General features: G+C 41.6%; 1 protein-coding gene across 4 annotated transcripts in view; it reads right to left on the bottom strand.

Annotated features, from left to right (window-relative positions):
- Positions 1-18,359, bottom strand: part of THRAP3 (thyroid hormone receptor associated protein 3) — a 34,550-nt gene extending 16,191 nt beyond the window's left edge. The window contains exons 1-4 of one of the 4 annotated variants that reach the window (XM_083369259.1): positions 18,178-18,359; positions 10,634-10,714; positions 5,599-5,758; positions 1,867-2,751 (exon numbers count right to left, since the gene is read on the bottom strand). In XM_083369259.1, coding sequence (XP_083225385.1) covers positions 1,867-2,751; positions 5,599-5,735 — 1,022 coding nt within the window. In that variant the 5' untranslated portion in view covers positions 5,736-5,758; positions 10,634-10,714; positions 18,178-18,359. Of the gene's footprint in view, positions 1-1,866; positions 2,752-5,598; positions 5,801-10,633; positions 10,715-12,228; positions 12,250-18,177 lie in introns of those variants that run through there. The other 3 variants (XM_083369256.1, XM_083369258.1, XM_083369257.1) reach the window with 3 other exon arrangements.
- Between the last annotated feature and the right edge of the window lie 256 nt (positions 18,360-18,615).

Raw genomic sequence — 18,615 nt, forward strand, 5'->3', positions numbered from 1 at the left:
GCCAAGGCAGTTGGCCACACAGAAAATACAAACCTGAGGTTTCTTCTACTAGGCCTACCTAACATTAAAGCACAGGTGATTGGTCCAGTTCAATCAGTTGGGTTTCACAAAAGGCATGGATTTCAGGTTTCCTTGGCTCTACTGTTCATAATTTCGATTGTACCAACTCATTCCAAACTCAAGAATTTGCTCAGGCAAAGACCAAATTCCAATTTCAAGGTGACTTTTTGCTAAGCATGGTGTAATAAAACCTCCACTCATGTGGAGAGAACAGGGAATTGGTAAATTTAAAACCACAGTTTTACAAGGGAAACTACAGAAACCGAAGCTCAGTCATGCTGGACTGTTTCAGAGTCCTGGAAAATCCATGAAAAGGTGAATTGTGGAATGAATCTAATCCCAAATCAAAACTGCATTTAACTTTTCAGGCAGCCATTTTTCAGACCATATTGTACGTACATAATTTATACATATCAGTAAAATCAGAACGCTAACCACCTGAAGATTTATCTCCCAATTTCTAAAATATATGTAACGTTGTTTTAAAATATTTGTAAATATTAATTTTGAATAAGGCTTTGAATCTGAAATGTAACATTACTGATATTCAATTAATTTATAACCAAAAAACATCTCCAGCTAGTTATGCGACTAATATTATAGGTAGCCCTCGACTTATACCACAACTGGGACCAGAATTTCTGTTGTTAGGCGAGTCTTGCCCGATTTTACAACTTCTGACATGGTTGTTTGCAAATCATGCAGTTATTAAGTAAATCTTAACATGGCTTAGGCCCGGGATACTTGCAGGACCATATACTGCCGGGAACGAATTCCCATCGCCCAGTACGCTCACACAGAGAAGGCCTCCTCAGGGTACCGTCGGCTAGACAATGTCCAGGGGGAGGGCCTTCTCTGTGGGAGCGCCAGCCCTGTGGAACCAGCTCCCCCATGAGCTTCGGATGGCCCAAGATCTCCAGTCCTTTTGCTGCGGCCTCAAAACACTCCTTTTCCACCTGGCTGACCTGGACTGACAGGGATTTTAATTATGTTTTTAATTTTTTAACTCTAATTTTTAATTTATTTTAATTTTAATTTATTGTACAGAGGCCTTTAATTTTAATTTATCTTAACTTCTGTATTTATTGTATGTTATTGTTGTTAGCTGCCCTGAGTCCTTCGGGAGATAGGGCAGCATATAAGTCCCAATAATAAAATAAAATAAAATAAATAAATCTGGCTTTTCCACCCATTGATTTTGCTTGTCAGAAGCCAAGTGATAAGGTCCCAAATAATGATCACACACACACACAGGACTCTGCAACCATTGGCAGATACATGCCAGTTGCCAAGTTACCAATTTCAATCACGTGACCATATGGTGGGGTCCTGCAACAGTCATAAGAAATGTGAGGATCTGTTGTAAATCACTACCATTGTAATTTCGAACAGCCACTAAACTAGTGGTTCTAAGTTGAATGTTACCTGTATTTAAAACTACCCAAGTAAAATATGCATTCAAGATGTGGAATAGTTTCCCAAAATACCCCTTTTATTTCTCCTAATTTAATTTAGTTACTTTTTCATGAAATGGATTGAGATTCAAACTAAGCCTAGTTTAGGTACAGATTAAAATAATATAAAGTGCTCTTCATTATGATTTAAATCTCATATAGCAGCAAATTTAGTCTTGATCCAATTCCATGCAAGCAGTAAATACCCAAGAGCAACTTATTTATTCTATAGCCGCATTGAAGAAAGGCAATCATTCCATTAACCTACATTATTTTTAGCAGCTAAATTATGCATCCACCTTCCAACCCAAATAGGAACAATTAATCAATTCCAGGAATAAAGACCACTTACCTCTTGGAAAAGGCTGCCCCTATTTCCTCCTTCTGAGATACACCATAAATGGAGCTGATTGTTGTGGGGCTTTTGCATACTGGGCTCTTCCTGGTTGGGCTCAGGCTGGCTAAACCATGCTCAAACTGATGTGAGCCTGCCTGAAAGGAGGTGCCGCTCTGGAGAGCTGAGCCCAGCTGGGAAGGATTGGAAGAAGTCGGACTGGGCTTCTGAAGTGGGCTTGGCCTGGGCGATCGGCGCCTGACTACGACTGATTGGAGAGGGCTCTTTAGCGCTGGGCTACGCTCTTTGGGACTCAACTCTGTCAGGGCAGAGGCCCTTGAGGCTGTGCCGGTGCCATAGGTTCCCACATCTTGCCAGGGTTTTGACCCCTCTGAAGACTTGACATCCTGGGCAGTTCCTCCTGAGAAGGGCTGTTCCTTGGAGTCATCCCCTTGGTTGTCCCCAGCACCTTGGGACCCCCGAGCCTCCTTAGAAGACTTCTTTTCCTTTAACGACCAACGTTTGGAGGACTCAGCTCTGCTATGATTAGAAGATGACCGAGATGATGAAGACCTTCTTGAACGATCAGATGAAGATTTGTCAGAGTTTCGAGAATGACTTCGGGATCTTGGAGAGGGAGATCTCCTCTTTGGTGACCGAGAACGTGAACGCCCCCTTCGAGGGCTGTATGTTTGGCGATAGTTTTGCCAATTAGACCTGTAATTTCCATAACCACCTCGATTATATTGGCCCCACGGGTAGAATCCTCTATTCCTTCCACGGAAGTAATAGGGTCTCCGATAACCTCTGTTATGACCTCGAAAATCCCGGTTCTGGTATATTCGTTGATGGTTCCTCTCCCTGTTATGAGATGGAGAATATGATCTTGAACGGGACCTAGAACTGAGAGGGAAAAAAGGTATTTTTACTTTTCAATGTAATTCAAAAAACTTAATTCCTTCTTGCTTGACAGGATAAAGATTGCCTTTCTAGAATTTCTCAAAATAATCCTCTTTACTAAAAAGCTAACATTAAGAATTCACCAGCAAGAAGAAAAAATTGGATACTGCAGTTGCTTTGATTTTCCTACAAAAACATTACTAAGGTACAAGGATACTGAGAACAGAAATACAAATACAAATAGAATAGAATAGAATAGAATAGGAGCTGGAAGGGACCTTTGGAGGTCTTCTAGTCCAGCCCCATGCTCAAGTAGGAGAACCTATACTATCTCAGACAAGTGACTGTCTAGCCTCTTCTTAAATGGAGCGCCCACGATTTCTGGAGGCAAGCTCTTCCACTGGTTAATTGTCCTCACTGTCAGGAAGTCTCTCCTTAATTCCAGGTTGCTTCTCTCTTTGATCAGTTTCCAACCATTGTTTCTTGTCCTGTCCTCTGGTGCTTTGGAGAATAACATGACTCCCTCTTCTTTGTAGTAGCCTCTCAAATTCTGGAATACTGCTATCACTTCTAAAAATCAATGCATTTATCTTTGTTAGGAGTAGGGAAATAACTTTAAAAAAGAAAGAAAGAATGATTATATAAAGGAGTTTGGCCCTAGGAAAGAGGAAGGGATGGGAAAGAATCTCAAGATAATCCTGTCTTGATTCACTCTTGAGAAGGCAGAGGGTAACTCTGTCAGGGTTTCAAGATTATGTTATTATACCCTATAGGGTAATTCCAGTAATTTTTGTGGTGCCTCTTTCCTGACCTAGCCTACCTCAAAGGACTATCAGTCTTCTAAAACTCCTGTTGAGAACAAACCTGCAGGGATTGGATGAAACCTGTAAATTAAAACCTGAAAAATCACATATAAAAAATGAACAGAACAGAGTTTGAATTATATCACTCTAGTAAAAAAAAGGTGAAACCTACTATAAAGCCAAACAAAGCCTCTGTCTTTTAAGCCACAGTTATGGAAGATGATATCTATGTTAGATTATATAGGAAAATCAAATAACGCTGGAGGTGTATTTTGTGACATGTGTAAAGTTTTGAGCAAGTCTGTTTGATTTTGCAAAAAAAAAAAAAAGGTGTAGGTAATATCATCTTAGAAAGTCAAAGGCCAAGACTATGATTAGGAAAACCCAGATCCTGACTTTGGAACATAATATACCTTGCAGCTACAAGGATGTAGGTCAACATTAGAAGTCACTGCTGTCTAGCAACACAATACATTTTCCTCCCTGATAAAAATAAGAAAGAGACCAACTTACCTGGGATACTGTCTCATTCGCAAACAGTTCCCGGAACATAAGAAAGAAGAAACACACACAGCCTAGTGCACTCAGTGAAAGCAAGCCAATTAAGGGTAGTTCTAAAAGAACTAATCAGCCCACACAAGAGCCGGTCCCCAAGTGGTTAGGTTAACAATTATTGAGGACCAGTTGCCTGGAGGCTGTTCACAAAAAATCATTTTAAAAGACACAGTAACTTGGAATGCAGCCCAAGTTGCAAAACAGTAAAGAGGGTTTTGTTTGATCTAAATAATCAACATTAAGATTTAAAACCACATGGGCTCAGATCACTCCACAAACTTAGGGGAAATGAAAAGAGAGGTAAATGACTGACTCATACCATGGACTAAACAGACTGTCAAGTTGAAGAAAATATAAACTCTCCAGAGAGAGATACAAATACAATCCAGCCAATTTTCCCAACCTAGTCACTGAAAGCAAACAGCTGCTACAGCTTTTTCCTCTGCCAAAGGATTATGATCTGCAGAAATGGATCCTACCTCTGAGAGATTGCTAAATTTCTCCCAAATGATTTCTATATGCCAGCTTTTTCTATTTTGCTTCTTTAATCAAATAATTCACAAAACAAAAATTTGTCCAACAGGTTTTCACTTCCAGAGACATTTTGCACACAGAATCTGTTTCCATTTGCTTTTCTGAATATTGCTGCATATTCCCAGGCTTAGACAGATGTTCCTAGTGATTTTGCCCTCTGAAAGGAAAGCCCTTCAGTTTCACTGCATGGTACAGTTGCCTTTCCCACGTGTTTTTAATTACTGACAATTATTTGTGTTTGTAGCCTAACAAAACACAGAATATTTTCAATTATTTAAACATTTAATTAAATATAACAGGAAGTCAAGAAAAAGAAATCTGTTTGGAGACTAAGTGGTTTCTGAAAAGCAGAGCAATCACATAAACAGGCAAGGCATGTCCCTAAGCAGCTCTCTGGGATTATCTGAACAACTATTCCTTTTTATCTCTTGCTTTTTGGAGTTTAGTTACGAGCAACACCATAATATTCAGATCAGGAAATTGAAATCACTAGCTTTCTATCTGTATTAAACTCTTTTCTGCTTGCAGGGTCTTAAAAAGTAAAAACTTGAAGGTTTTGAAGGGTAATCAGTTAAGACATTTGCACATACTGCAGTTACTCTTTGCTCTTGAACTGGAAAAAGGGCGTGACAATAAAACACAATCTCATTTTATCTGTCAAATGAGACAGAACAGGAAATGTTTCCTTATAATTTATAGCATACCTCAAGAACAAAACAACAAGAAAAGCAAATACTTGCCAGTGGCCAAAAACTACCTCCCAAAAGAATCCTTTCCCAACATGGAAAGTACAGGTTTTAATGAGGCTTTCTTTTCTTTCCTTTTGACAGAATTATTGAAATACAACTTATGACATGCAGTTGTAATACAGTAGACATTCTTTTCATATGAGGATCTGAAGGTGAAGCATTTCTTGGTAAAAATCTGACAGCCCCAGAGACAACCCCAAAATACTGACCTGAGCCTTCGTTTCCTTGATCGTGAAACTGATCTAGACCGAGACCGAGACTTTGAGAAAGACCGAGACCGAGACCGAGACCCAGATCTTGAACGAGAAGAACGGGAACCTGATTTTGATTTATTTGTTTTTGACATCTTATAAATCCTTTCACTTTAATCTGTCAACAGAGAAAATTTAACCAACATCAATGGCTGTCCCTCTGTAATAAAGGAAATGTATTTAGTGAATAATTTCTGAAAATGGAAAAGGACAACAGTAGGATCACACAACCTTTAAGAATTCTCTTAACGAAGTGTCAACCCATTATTTTTTTATGTCTAGCAACATTTGTCAGTTCCCCAAATCCTTATTACAAACTGTAATAGACAAACTGTATCCTGTTCTTCCACACTTAACAAAGAACTAGAGCTCAGGAAGAGATGTTGACTCTGAAGAAAATTGGTGGTAGCAAATCAAGTTATATACATATCACAATCAAGCAGCCACAAGGGATTTCTTCTGTAGCCAAAATAAACCAGGAATCTATCCACGTATTTCAGAATTTACTATGTTGGTTACAGTGTCTTATCAACTTGCAATATATTTGAAGAATTACATTTACAGGAAAATGGCTTTGCTAAAATCATCTCATACCAATGTGTGCTCGTCTAGTTCTTACTTCTCTTGTGTAAGAACTCTATTTAGATGAGCACAAACACACTGCAGCAACCTTGGACATCAGAAAAAGGAAACAGATCATCTATATATAACACCCTCCAACAAAAACACTTGGCTTGGTCTAGGATTGTCAAGTTTCCCAGTTGAAATTATGGTTAAATCTGCCCATATGTTGGGAAATTAAAGTTTTGTCATCATGTCTCCTGACTGCTAGTTGATATTCATGGATGCTTTCTGGATTTTCTCCTTCTGGAGAAAAGAGTTCCAGGAAAAAAACACATTTGAGTTAAGTTGGTAATGACAGGGGGCCTCTAATGCCTCTTCAACTCAAGCTGTCTTGAAGCAGCTGGTCACAGGATACTGGTTTCAAGTACCAATATCTTCGTTAAATTCCTAAATAATTTGTTAGGATGAGTTTACCTTCTGTAAACTTTCTTTTTTGGTACCTTTGAGTCACTCTTGACTCCTGGCAACTGCCTGGAATTTTCTTGGGAAGATTTCCGAAATGGTTTGCAATTGCATGGTTTGTAATGCTGAGAGTGACTGGCCCAAGGTCACCCAGCTGTCTTTGTGGTAGGGCGGGACTAAAATTCAGTTTTCTGGTTTCTATTCTGCTGTCTTAACCTCTATGCCAAGTTGGGTCCTATGTAAACCATTACAAATGAATTAAAAGTATTTTAGTGAATACTGCAATAACAGTAAACTCTCAATTATTGAACCTTTACCTCTTGGAAAACAAAACTCAAAATGACAGAATTAAGAATTACTATTACAGCCTATTAGGAAGGCATTTTAATATACATTTTTAAAAGTGAAATTGTGTTATAACTACACTGAGGATCCTAGTGAGTTTTCAAATCAAATCAGTTTATTGCAGCTATAAGTAGATACAATAAATTAATCTGTACATATATCTACAGGTAGTTCTTAATTTATGACCACAATTGGGACTGGAATCTCAGTCATTGAACAAAATGGCCATTAATGAAAGTCATGTCACCGATTCTCTTGTGACAACAATCCCAGCATACCCAGTTGCCATGATTAAGTGAGAATCACAGGTTAAGCAGGGCAGGAGTATGTGTGTATGCCCCAGGGCCTGGAAAACAGCAGGAACTCTGTTCTTGTGGTACTCTGGAAGCCTTATTTCCTAAATCACACACACCTTCTTCCAAATCACATTTCTGAATGAAGCATAAAGCAGCAGGACTGAAAAAATGAAAGACTGTTCAGGTCTTTTCAATAGATTTCAAAATGTCCAGAGTCAGAGAATTCTTTCCTAGGTTCCTAATAATGATAGAGCACACACAACCTCTGAAGGCAAGCTGTTCCACTGATTAGCATTCTCACTGTTAGGAAATTTCTCCTTAAATCTTGGTTGATTCTCTCTTTGTTAAATTTCCATCTATTATTTCTTGTCTTGCTTTCAGGTGCCTTGAAGAATAGGTTGACCCTTTTCTTCTTTGTGGCAGCCCCTTAGATATCAGAAGATTGCTATCATGTCGCTCCATTCCTTCTCACCAGACTAGACATACCCAGACATACCCACTTCTGCAACCAGTCTTCACATGTTTTAACCTCCAGCATCTTTGTTGATCTTCTCTGCACTCTTTCCAGAGTCTCACCATCTTTTTTATATTGTGGAGACCAAAACTGGAAGCACTATTCCAAGTGTGGTCTTATAAAGTGGTATTATCACTTTATGTAATCTGTTGATGCAGCCTAAGATTGTATGGTATGGTATGGTATGGTAAATTGTATTGTATTGTACTAAGAGTTAAGTGGTTGTCCACTAGGACTCCTAGATGCCTTTCACAGTTACTGTTCTTGAGCCAGATACCACCTATTCTATACGTGTATCTGTTTTTTCCTAGCTAAGTGTAAAATCTTACTTTTCTCCTCCCTGAATTGCATTTGGTTGTTCAAATCTATCAAGAGTCTTTTGAATCTTGAGCCTATCTTGTGAAGCGTTAACCTTTCAGCTCCAGCCATGGTGCTGCAGCTTACTGCTACTGAACAAGGCAGCCAAAAGGGCACAGCCAGGGATGGGGAAGAGATAGGTGGAATGAATTGGAGCATCCTTGCAGTCATAAGCACTGCTGAGAAAGTTGGATGGCTTCATCTTTGCACTGCACTATCCCCCAATTCGTACATGTATAAACTTTTAGTAAAATTTGATAGAGAAGATGAATGTGAAAGAATGTATAATAAAATGGGCTAAAAATTTTGGTTGTGATATTCAAAGGGAACAATGGGAGAATATGTTGATGAAAGGACTGAAATTCACAGTGTGAATTAAACAGAATTTTCATAAAATGCTGTAGTACTTGTTACTGAAAAAAGTGCCTAAAGTATATAAAGGTACTTTGAATGTATGTTGTAAATGTGAACAAGAGGGAACTTTTTATCATGCTGGATGGACATACAAAAAAAACTGAAAAAAATGGATTCAAATACTTTAATTCAGAAGCTCTTGAAGACCAATATACAATTGAAACCAAAGGTACTCCTTCTGATGAACTTTTTAAAACAGTTGCAAAAAACTCATGGAACTTTGTTTCTATGTAACAGCAGTGAGACTTTTATATGTACAGTGATGGAAGGATCTGACATTTCCCACAATAGAAGAGTGGATGGTGAGGTTGATGGAGCTGGCCGAGAAGGTGAAATTGACAGCTCTGATTAAAGTGCTCTTTAAAGTGCTCTTGGGGTGAGGTATCATCAATATGCCGATGATACCCAGCTCTTTATCTCCACCCCGAACCAAGCCAGTGATGCCCTCGATGTGATGTCCCGTTGCCTGGAAGCGGTACGGATTTGGATGGGGAAGAACAGGCTCCAGCTCAACCCGGCCAAGACTGAGTGGCTTTACGTACCAGCATCTCGACTTGTCCAAGAGGTCCCATCTTTGGTTATGGGAGGAGAGGTGCTGCCTCCCGTTGATAGGGCGCGCAATTTAGGCGTCCTCCTGGACTCACGACTCAGTTTTGAAGATCATATTGGAGTCGTGGCCAGGGGGGCATTTGCCCAGGTTCGCCTGGTGTGCCAGTTGCGCCCCTATCTGGACCGAGATACGGTCACTCATGCACTCGTTACCTCTCAGATAGTTTACTGCAATGCTCTCTACATGGGGCTGCCCTTGAAGACCACCCGGAGGCTTCAGCTGGTGCAGAATGCGGCCGCGCGGGTAGTGATGGGAGCATCCCAATACTCCCATATTACACCTGCGTGAGCTGCATTGGCTACCAGTTGTCTTCCGGGCGAGATTTAAGGTGCTTAGGCCCGGGATATTTGCAGGACCGTCTGCTACCGGGGACGACTTCCCATCGCCCAGTGCGCTCACACAGAGAGGGCCTCCTCAGGGTGCCGTCGGCCAATGTCGGCTGGCGACCCCCAGGGGGAGGGCCTTCTCTGTGGGAACGCCAGCCCTATGGAATCAGCTCCCCCCTGAGCTTCGGATGGCCCAAAACCTCCAATCCTTTCGCCGCGGCCTCAAAACTTTTTTCTTCCATCAGGCTGACCTGGATTGATGATGGGTTTTTAAATATGTTTTAATTTTTAACTGTGTAGTTAATTTATTTTGGGGCTGTTATTTAATTCTTTTTTAATTTTTGTATTGTTGTTTTTTATTGTTGTTAGCCGCCCTGAGTCCTTCGGGAGATAGGGCGGCATATAAGTCCCAAAAATAAATAAATAAAATAAAGAAAGAAAAGACACTGATTAATTCTAATGCTGATTGGAACCCCCTTTCAGACTTTATGTGTGAAACAGAAAAACAAATGAAATTTTGATCTATGGATTTGATGATTAGAAAAAATAGACAATGTGGGATGGCGAAGGTCAGTGAGGCACAACAGAACCTGTGAAGCACAGGGCAGGAAGGGCAACTGCAGCTTTGGAGAATGGTACCGGTGTAGATGGCCCTAATGTGAAGCATGTATTTCTCAGAAGCAGTGATAGTGCTGGGGCTGAAGTAGAGGCTGGAGGGCAGTGGTAGCTGGCTGGGACTGCTGAAAGTCCCAGGACTCTATTTCAGCACCAGGCCCAGAGCTACCACCAAATGTGGTGGCCAGAATAGCATGGGAGGGAGAGGTGAGGTGGGGGAAATTGCAGCACCCCTGCAGTTGTAAGTGGAGGCAGGCTGCCACATGCCCAAATTTTGATCACATGACAACTGGGGCACTTAAGTTTGGACATGGGTCATAAGTCCATTATTTTCAGCAGTCATTTTGAACGGTCACTGAGCCAAGAACTACTATATATAACAGAAAAAACAATGAGCTTTTAAAACATGTTTTTAACCATTTTGCATGACAAGTATGCAACATTCAAAGCCTCTTCAGTATTAACAATGACAAGTTGTTGAAAAACTTACCTTGCCTTGAAATTAACTCTGGCTGAACAGAAATCAAAGGTCAACTGGCACGTCTCCTTCCACTTGAAAGAGGAAACAATTCTGCAAAATAAGGGTAAGTGCTTATTTCCAACTGCACACACAGTAAATGTTATACTTTAATGAATATAAAGAAATAGCTTGAAAGATGGCTTGAGGCACAAATTTATCTAGCTCGAACACTGAGTTCACTTAAAAGGAATTGTTCATCTGTGCCTCATGCAAGCACAGAATACTATTAGGAACTTGAATGGCATGTATAAAAAAAGGGTACCCAACCCCCATCGATTGCCCAGTGCCAGGCTGCAGTCCATTGGAAACTGGACTGTGAAAGTGGTGGGCGAGAAACCATCTCCTGTCCCCCCCCCCACTGCCGCCTCCGCCAAGCCTGAAAGGTTGGGGATTATTGATATAAAACATTTAGCCAACTGGCCTACATTGGAAGGTTCACCTTGCAATCTGAAAAGTGAATTATCCCACTTGCCTTTTGTATCTTGACATAACAGAACAGGAAATAAAAATGGAAATATATACTGTACCCAACTTATGACCATAATTGAGCCCAGAATTACGATTGTAGGTCACACCAATTGTAAGGCAGTCATCATGTGACCACATCCAATTTGAGGACTTTTGCTGAAGCTGTTATGCAAACTTTCCAGGAAAACATGTTGTCAATTGCCATCATGATTTAAATGCAGGCCAGTTGTCATGTAAAACACATTAACTGTCAATCCTGTGATCTAAACTAATCCAGCAGTTTGCCAACAGCAAACTTTACTTTTTGAATACACAATGGCTACAGTTTTGAATTTTTATAATGCAAATTAGGTATACCATGTAAATTCTTCTATAATTTTAATATTAGTAGTATTAATTATTACTTTATAATACAAGTAATCAGTTTCATGGTGTTTTTTAACAAGCAGAGCCAGAATTTCCAGATCAGGCTTGGAATTCTGCCAATAGAAGCAATCTGCTTTGCCTTCCAATTGTCATTGTTGCAAATCAAACCTACATACAAAGTTGACTTTTATGTTGTTTTTACCCCTAATCAGAAAGAAAACACCTTTTGTTCAGCACAGTGAAGCCCAAAGGGCCTCTCCAGCAAAATGGGCAAAAAGCCAACCACTCCTCCTCAGTGCAGTAGCCTGCTTGGGCTTTTGAAAACAAAAAGTCACCACCTGTTCATCTCATCCTCAAGGAATATTTTAATTATCTCACATCTGAAAGGGGACCATTTATCTTCTCATCCTGTCAACAATGAGCTAAGACAACATGCAGCCTGCTTCACAACATGCAGTTGACAGTGATTCAATCAACTGATGACTGAATTTTTTACTTTCTTTACCTGTACACGTTAAAATCACTCCTAATCAGGTATTAGGCAGAAGACAGACCTGCAGTGTTTTAAAAATCTTCCTAGAAAGTATCATAGCTCATCAAAGAAAAAGGAAATTGAATTTTCAAATGATCACAGTATTAATACACATTAAAATTACTTTATATAGTTACAAATTGTTGGCAAGGACAAACTTTTCAATGAGTAGACAAGTTATCCATGCAAATTTCTTCACCTTCTTAGCGAGAGATCCAAATGAATTTAGATTCAGGAGTTTATCCTTGGGCGAGGAGCAAGACAGCACCAATCTCTTGTACAAAAAGGAAAAGCTGTTGCACAAAAATTTATATACGCTTAGCATGAAAAGTATACTGCTCAAAAAAATAAAGGGAACACTTAAACAACACAATGTACTGTATTTAATAGTAGGATGTCTTATTTTCTGTTCCCTTTATTTTTTTGAGCAGTATATTTATTTAAAAGACAAGTGGACTGCCCACAAAGTTGAAAAATTACTATTGCTCTTTTAAGCTTTAAACCTTAAAGTTTCAACAATCCTCAACTTTAGTAGTCCCTTACTTCCCTTTATTGCCTTTCTGGCACAACAGTTTCTTCCAACAGCCCAAAGTAAAACAAATGTCACTAAGGATGTGTTTGGGTGTTTCTCTCTTGCCCAATCCCTCTTTGCCTTTAATAGAGGGTTCATCATAAATGTCATGGCTTACAAAGTTTCCCTTTACACTTCAACCAAAGAACTGTATTTTAATAAAACTGCTGTAGTTGACAGCAAAAGGAAAAGAACATGCTTTTCCTCACAACTGTCCCCAACTGGATATATCGGTTTTAAGTCTACACAAGTCACTTTATGATAACATAAACAATGTTCTGCAGATTCATCATTTCTATTTTCAAAGGTAACCTTCTTTAATTCCATTTTTTAAGATGCAAAAACTCAATAGTGGCATATGCAGAACCACAGTGGACCAAAACGTCTAAAACTGGAATCAGGTCAACAACAAAAAATAATCCTTCTTCCTGTTACATCAATAATGAAACTGTTAGCCATCATTTTAAAACAGTCAATTTGAAACTATACTGATATAAATTAAAATGTTTGAGAAAGAGAAGTATCTGCATAAAATTTAAATCAAAACTTACTATAGCTGCAAACTGTTTAATTGATATTATAACCCTGTAATATTCAGATCAAAGTTTCCTTGGACTGGAATCTTACAAATGCTGAAAATTACTCATTTTAAATAAATTAAAAGGATAATTCTGCTTGCTTGTGATTCAGAAGCTTCCGATAAGACAGAGCACTGCAGCAAGCTCAAATAACCCATACCTGTTCTACCTTCTTCCACATGGAAATCTTTCTGCCCAGTGAATCTGCTGCAGCTATTTCCATTCTGATTATCTTAAATAGCAGCTTTTCTTACATCAATTAACTCCATGCAGAAGAAATTCACTTAGCTCGAGAGGAACAAATCTCCTTCATTTTAATAGTTGTCAGCAAGCCAGAAGACATTATATCGCATAAAAATAATACAACACAGGAAGTCCACAACCTACAACTACAATTGAGCCCAAAACTTCCAGTGTTAAGCAAGAGAGTTGTTAAATGAGTTATGCCCCATTTTACAACTTCTGCCATGGTTTTTAAGCAAATCCATTAAGTGAACCATTAAGCAAATCTGGCTTCCCCCATTAACTGTATTTGCTGGAAGTTAACTGAGGTTACAAATGGCGACCACATGACCTGGGATGCTGCAATCATCATAAATACATCCCAGTGGCCAAGCACCCAAAGTTTGATCATATGACTGTGGGGATGCTGCAACGGTCATAAGTGTGAAACCTGCTCATAAGTCACTTTAACTTTGAATAGTCATTAAACAAATTATTGTAAGCCGAGGATTGCTTGTAGAACAGACATGTCAAACACAAGGCCCGGGGGCCGGATCCGGCCCACAAAGTGGTTTCATGCGGCCCGCGAAGCCATCCTGGAAACAGTGAGGGAACGGCCCCCACTGCCTTGGCCCTGGCCCAGAGACCCTCCTTCTGCCAGAGATGCTCAGATCTCTCCCACTCCTGCCCAGGCCCCCATAGGCACCCTTGATGCCAACGATGTAGAGCTGGCCACGCCCACCCAGTAGGCCTTATGCACTCTAGCCACGCCCACCCAGTAGGCCACGCCCACCCTGGCCATACCCACCCGGCCCCCTGAGGGCAACCGCAATGCTGATGCGGCCCTCCATGAAATTGAGTTTGACACCCCTGTTGTAGAATCTAACTACCACACAGAATGTGATCCGGTTTTTCTTCAGACAGATTCCTTGGTTCTGAGCAACTCACAAAACTTCTATCTTATAATTCCTTTATGGAATTATAAACTGCCTATATCAGAATTCAGACATTTTATTTATTTATTATTTTGACTTATATACCGCCCTATACCCATAGGACTCAGGGCGGTTTACAAGGCAATTAAAATCATACCATACAAAAGTTAAAAAATTTAAAACAATTAATTAAATTTAAAGCCCAAAGTTTAAAAAGTTAAAACATTAAAACCCAATTAAAACCCCTCAGTCTAGGCCCGACAGCTCAAAGAGCCAGGTTTTCAGGTCCCGGCGGAATGAGCGGAGGTCGGAGGCAGTCCTAAATTCCATTGGAAGTTGGTTCCAAAGGGCAGGCGCACCCACAGAGAAGGCCCTCTCTCTGGGTGTTGCCCGCCGGCAATCCTTCACCAGCGGTACCCTAAGAAGGCCCTCCCTGTGGAAGCGCACAGGACGATGGGAAGTTGATGCCAGCAGCAGGTGCTCCTTCAGATAATCCAGACCCAAGCCATTTAGGGCTTTATAGGTCATCACCAGCACCTTGAATCTCACTCGGAGGGCAACCAGAAGCCAATGCAGCTCGCGGAGAAGAGGTGTTACACGGGAAAAAAGTATCATACAGAACAGCAAGAAGCAAAATAATTTATAGCCCAAAGCTGGAAATCAAAACAAAATTTGAATTCAAGTTATGTCAAATGAAGAATTTTGAGAATGATTTCCGTGGCAAAAAAAATTCTATAAATTACTCAACTGATCAGAAAAAACTGAATTAGGGTGAAAAATTCGCAATACAATATAATTAGTTGGAAATAAAATATGGACTAGGAAGAATGAGGAAAAATAACCCTTTGGATATGCTGTGCTTGAAGCTCAAAATTCAAGCTACAGTAAATTGGTCAAGTGCAGCATGTCCAACTGGCCCATCAACTTCCCAATACCTTCTCTCTGTTCACCATTGGCTTCAAGAGTAGCACATCCAACCAGACCCCCTGCTCTACTTTCCGTTTTCTTATCTTCTCTTAATCGCCAATATCCTTGGCTCTTTTCTGCTCTGCCCCTGCCAACCTTTCTGTCTAGAATCTAGTTTCAGCCTAGATATGAACCCAACCGCTATTCCATGCACAAAATACAGGTAGTTCCTGCAAGTAACATTTTGCATATCATTACTATTCTATTTCTAGCCATCTTATAAATACACGCCAGTTGCCAAGCACCTGAATTTTGATCACATGACCATGAGGATGCTGCAAAGGTCATAAGTATGAAAAGTGGCCATGTCACTTTTTCCAGGGTTTTTGTAAGTTTGAACAGTCATTAAATGAGAACTACCTGCATTCCGTGCTTATGCTCAATGCAAGTGGAGTATTTTTGTTTTTGTGTTTGCATGGGGCAATGTCTATATTTAAAACAGAATTTCTTAGCCATCAATGCATTGTAATTCCATATAAATTACTCAAATGTTGTAAAACTGCATAAAATGTAAAACTCCTGTGCACTACTTCCCTATCTCATGACCCGCCACAAATCTCAAATCTCCATTAAAAAATCTACTGTCTACTGTCACACACACCACATACACACTCTAGTTATAACTTCACAAATCTATTTCCCTGGATTAAAAATATATTAGTCAATTTCAAATTTCCAGTCTAAATTTCTGAAAGACCCATCCAATGTTTTCTGACCTGTAAAGTTTATCTTGTGTGAATTTAAAACTTAGAATAACAGAGTCTTCTAGTCCAACCCTCTGTTCCAGCAGGAGACCCTATAGCAGGGGTGTCAAACTGCCAGCCGGATGAGTCATCTGGAAGCCACACCCACCCTATTGCCAAAAATGGCAAAACTGACCCGATACGTTGCGTGACGTCATGTGACATCACGAGTTTGACATGTCCGCCCTATAGCATTCCAGACAAATGATTGTCCAACCTCTTCTTGAAAACCTCCAGTTGTGGAGCACCCGCAGTTTGGAGAGATGAAACCTGGAGATTTGAGGTCTGCTGCCAAGCATAATGCAGTTAAAATAAACTGCCTTGAAAGGGTTTGTGAATGCTTTTAAACATACTTTTTAAAGTCAGAATTATGAGTTAAATGTTTTTTTTTAATTTGGGAACATGTGCAAAAAGTTATGCAGTAAACAATTAAAAAAAATTGGTTCATATGTGCTAATCTCAGCTAATCTCAATGTACACATGTTGTACTTTGACAATAAAGGTTTATTATTATTATATTCAAACTGTTAATAAAACAATGCCCAACTGCTAGACCAGCCTAGTATCAGCAGCACTACAGGGAGTGAAACCAGTAGCTGAAGCTCAGAACTCCTGATGAATGCACTCTACCATAGAATTATTGTTCTTCCCTATCCTTTCACGATTTATATTTTTAAGGAAAATGGCTAAAATATCACTTTTAGAAATAAGCTATGTAGAGAAATGCACATTTTTAAAAATTCACTTATGTTGCTTTATAGGCTAAATATTGTGTTAGGCTCTAAACAGTACAAATGTAAAATTGATGTTAAATAATCCAGAAAATATATACAAAAAAAATAAAAAATTAAAACCATTCTAACTGAATTTCTTGAAGTCAGGAATGTAAACAACCGAACCATTTTCCATACAAATATAAATGCAAAACACATTGGACAGGTTCATTTCATGTAATACCCATTTCACTAATCTTTCAAATGTTCAGGGCTCTAAGCATTGCAGCAGACAAGAAAACCCACAGCCAACCAGACACCCTTGAACCAGGCCAGGAGAGCCCACGATCAGGGCCGATGCCCGATTATTCCACGGAAATGGCAGCCGTGTGCCCGGACGTCGCTTCGGACGCCTGTCAGCCCCGTGGCTGCCCCCCAGGCTTCTTTGTGTCGAGACCGAGGAAACCCACTTGGGAGCCATTTTGAAAACGAGCAACCCCCGTGGCAGCCACACCACTCCAGTCCGAGGGCGGCCAGAAGCCAGCGAGAGTTAGGCCGGCCGGCCAGCCTGCAACGCCTTTCCCGGGCCAGATTTCAAAATGCGCACTCCGAGTATCCCACCGGCCCACAGAGGACCTTAACTAGATGAATCAATTTTACGGGGCATTTCCTAGAGGAAACTTCTCACCATCATTAAATTACTGTGAAATAAATAATAAATGACATAAAACCGCTCTTCTCCCATAGCCTCCCGCAACAGACGAGCCGGGCTGACCAAACGGGCGCCCGGGCGGGACTACCGAAAGGCATTCCGGGGCCGCCGCGCCCGCCCAGCGTGGGGGCCGCCTGGGGAGGTCGAGCTAACCAGCGGGCGACCTCAGGAACCGCGTTACGAGGCTAGGACGCCCAGCACAAGGAAGGCCACGCCAGCTGGAGCCGAAGGAGCTCGGCTGCAGCCACCGTCCGCCCGGTTTTGGCGCTGCCAACCGAATTTTAGCTGAGGCCCTCCGAACAAGCGAGGGAGGCCTCGGCTTGGGGCGCGCGCGCAGCCGGGAAACGTTGCACTCACGCTGCCGGTTCCTTTCCTCGCTCGCCCCCCCCCCCGCCGCCCTGGGAGGCCCTCCCACCGAGCGACCAGGCCTGGCGAGTCCGCGCCCGTCAACGCCTCAGCCCGAGTATCTCCTCCGCCCGCGGGAGGGGAGGGGGAGAGGCGCCGGGCCGACGGAAGGCCTACGCTGGCAGGTGGGGGGGGAGAGGGAAGGTCCACGAGCTCCCCGAGAGCCCCTCCCCCATGCGCCAGGCCTTCCCTGACGCCCTCCAGCCGCGCAGCGGAAGGCCACGCCAAATCCCGGTCCCCGCGCACTTCGGGAAGTCCAGGATTAGGGGTATGAGAAAGAAGAGCCTGCGGCCTCTCACTCACCGCCGAGGCGCGGTCCGCTCTCGCCTGCCTTTCGTCGCCTCACGATCCAACTCCACAGCTGCAGTAGGCCCGGATGCTCTGCGCGCGCATCAGGACAAAGGCAAGCTATTACGTCCGATGGGAAGTGTAGTTTTTCTTGAGCCAGAATCCACGGGCTTCCGTGAGCGTCTTCCCCGAGAGCACTACAACTCCCAGGGTACCCGCGTCTATATATTGGCTCGCCCTCTGTTTCGGAGGTTCACGCCCTATACTCGACAAGCTCCGCCCCTTGCGCTTTTTCCCGTCCCGTCCCTCCTTTGGCGTGATGGAATATCGAGTCTTTCTGTTTGTCTACCTGCATTGGCGAAGAGAGATTGAGAACTACAACTCCCAGGAGGCGAGTCGTACATATAGGTCCTCGGGAGAGAATGCACCCGCGCCAACATGGCTTTTTTCTTC

Source organism: Vipera ursinii (assembly GCF_947247035.1).
Source record: "Vipera ursinii genome assembly, chromosome: 9".
Taxonomy (NCBI): Eukaryota; Metazoa; Chordata; class Lepidosauria; order Squamata; family Viperidae; genus Vipera; species Vipera ursinii.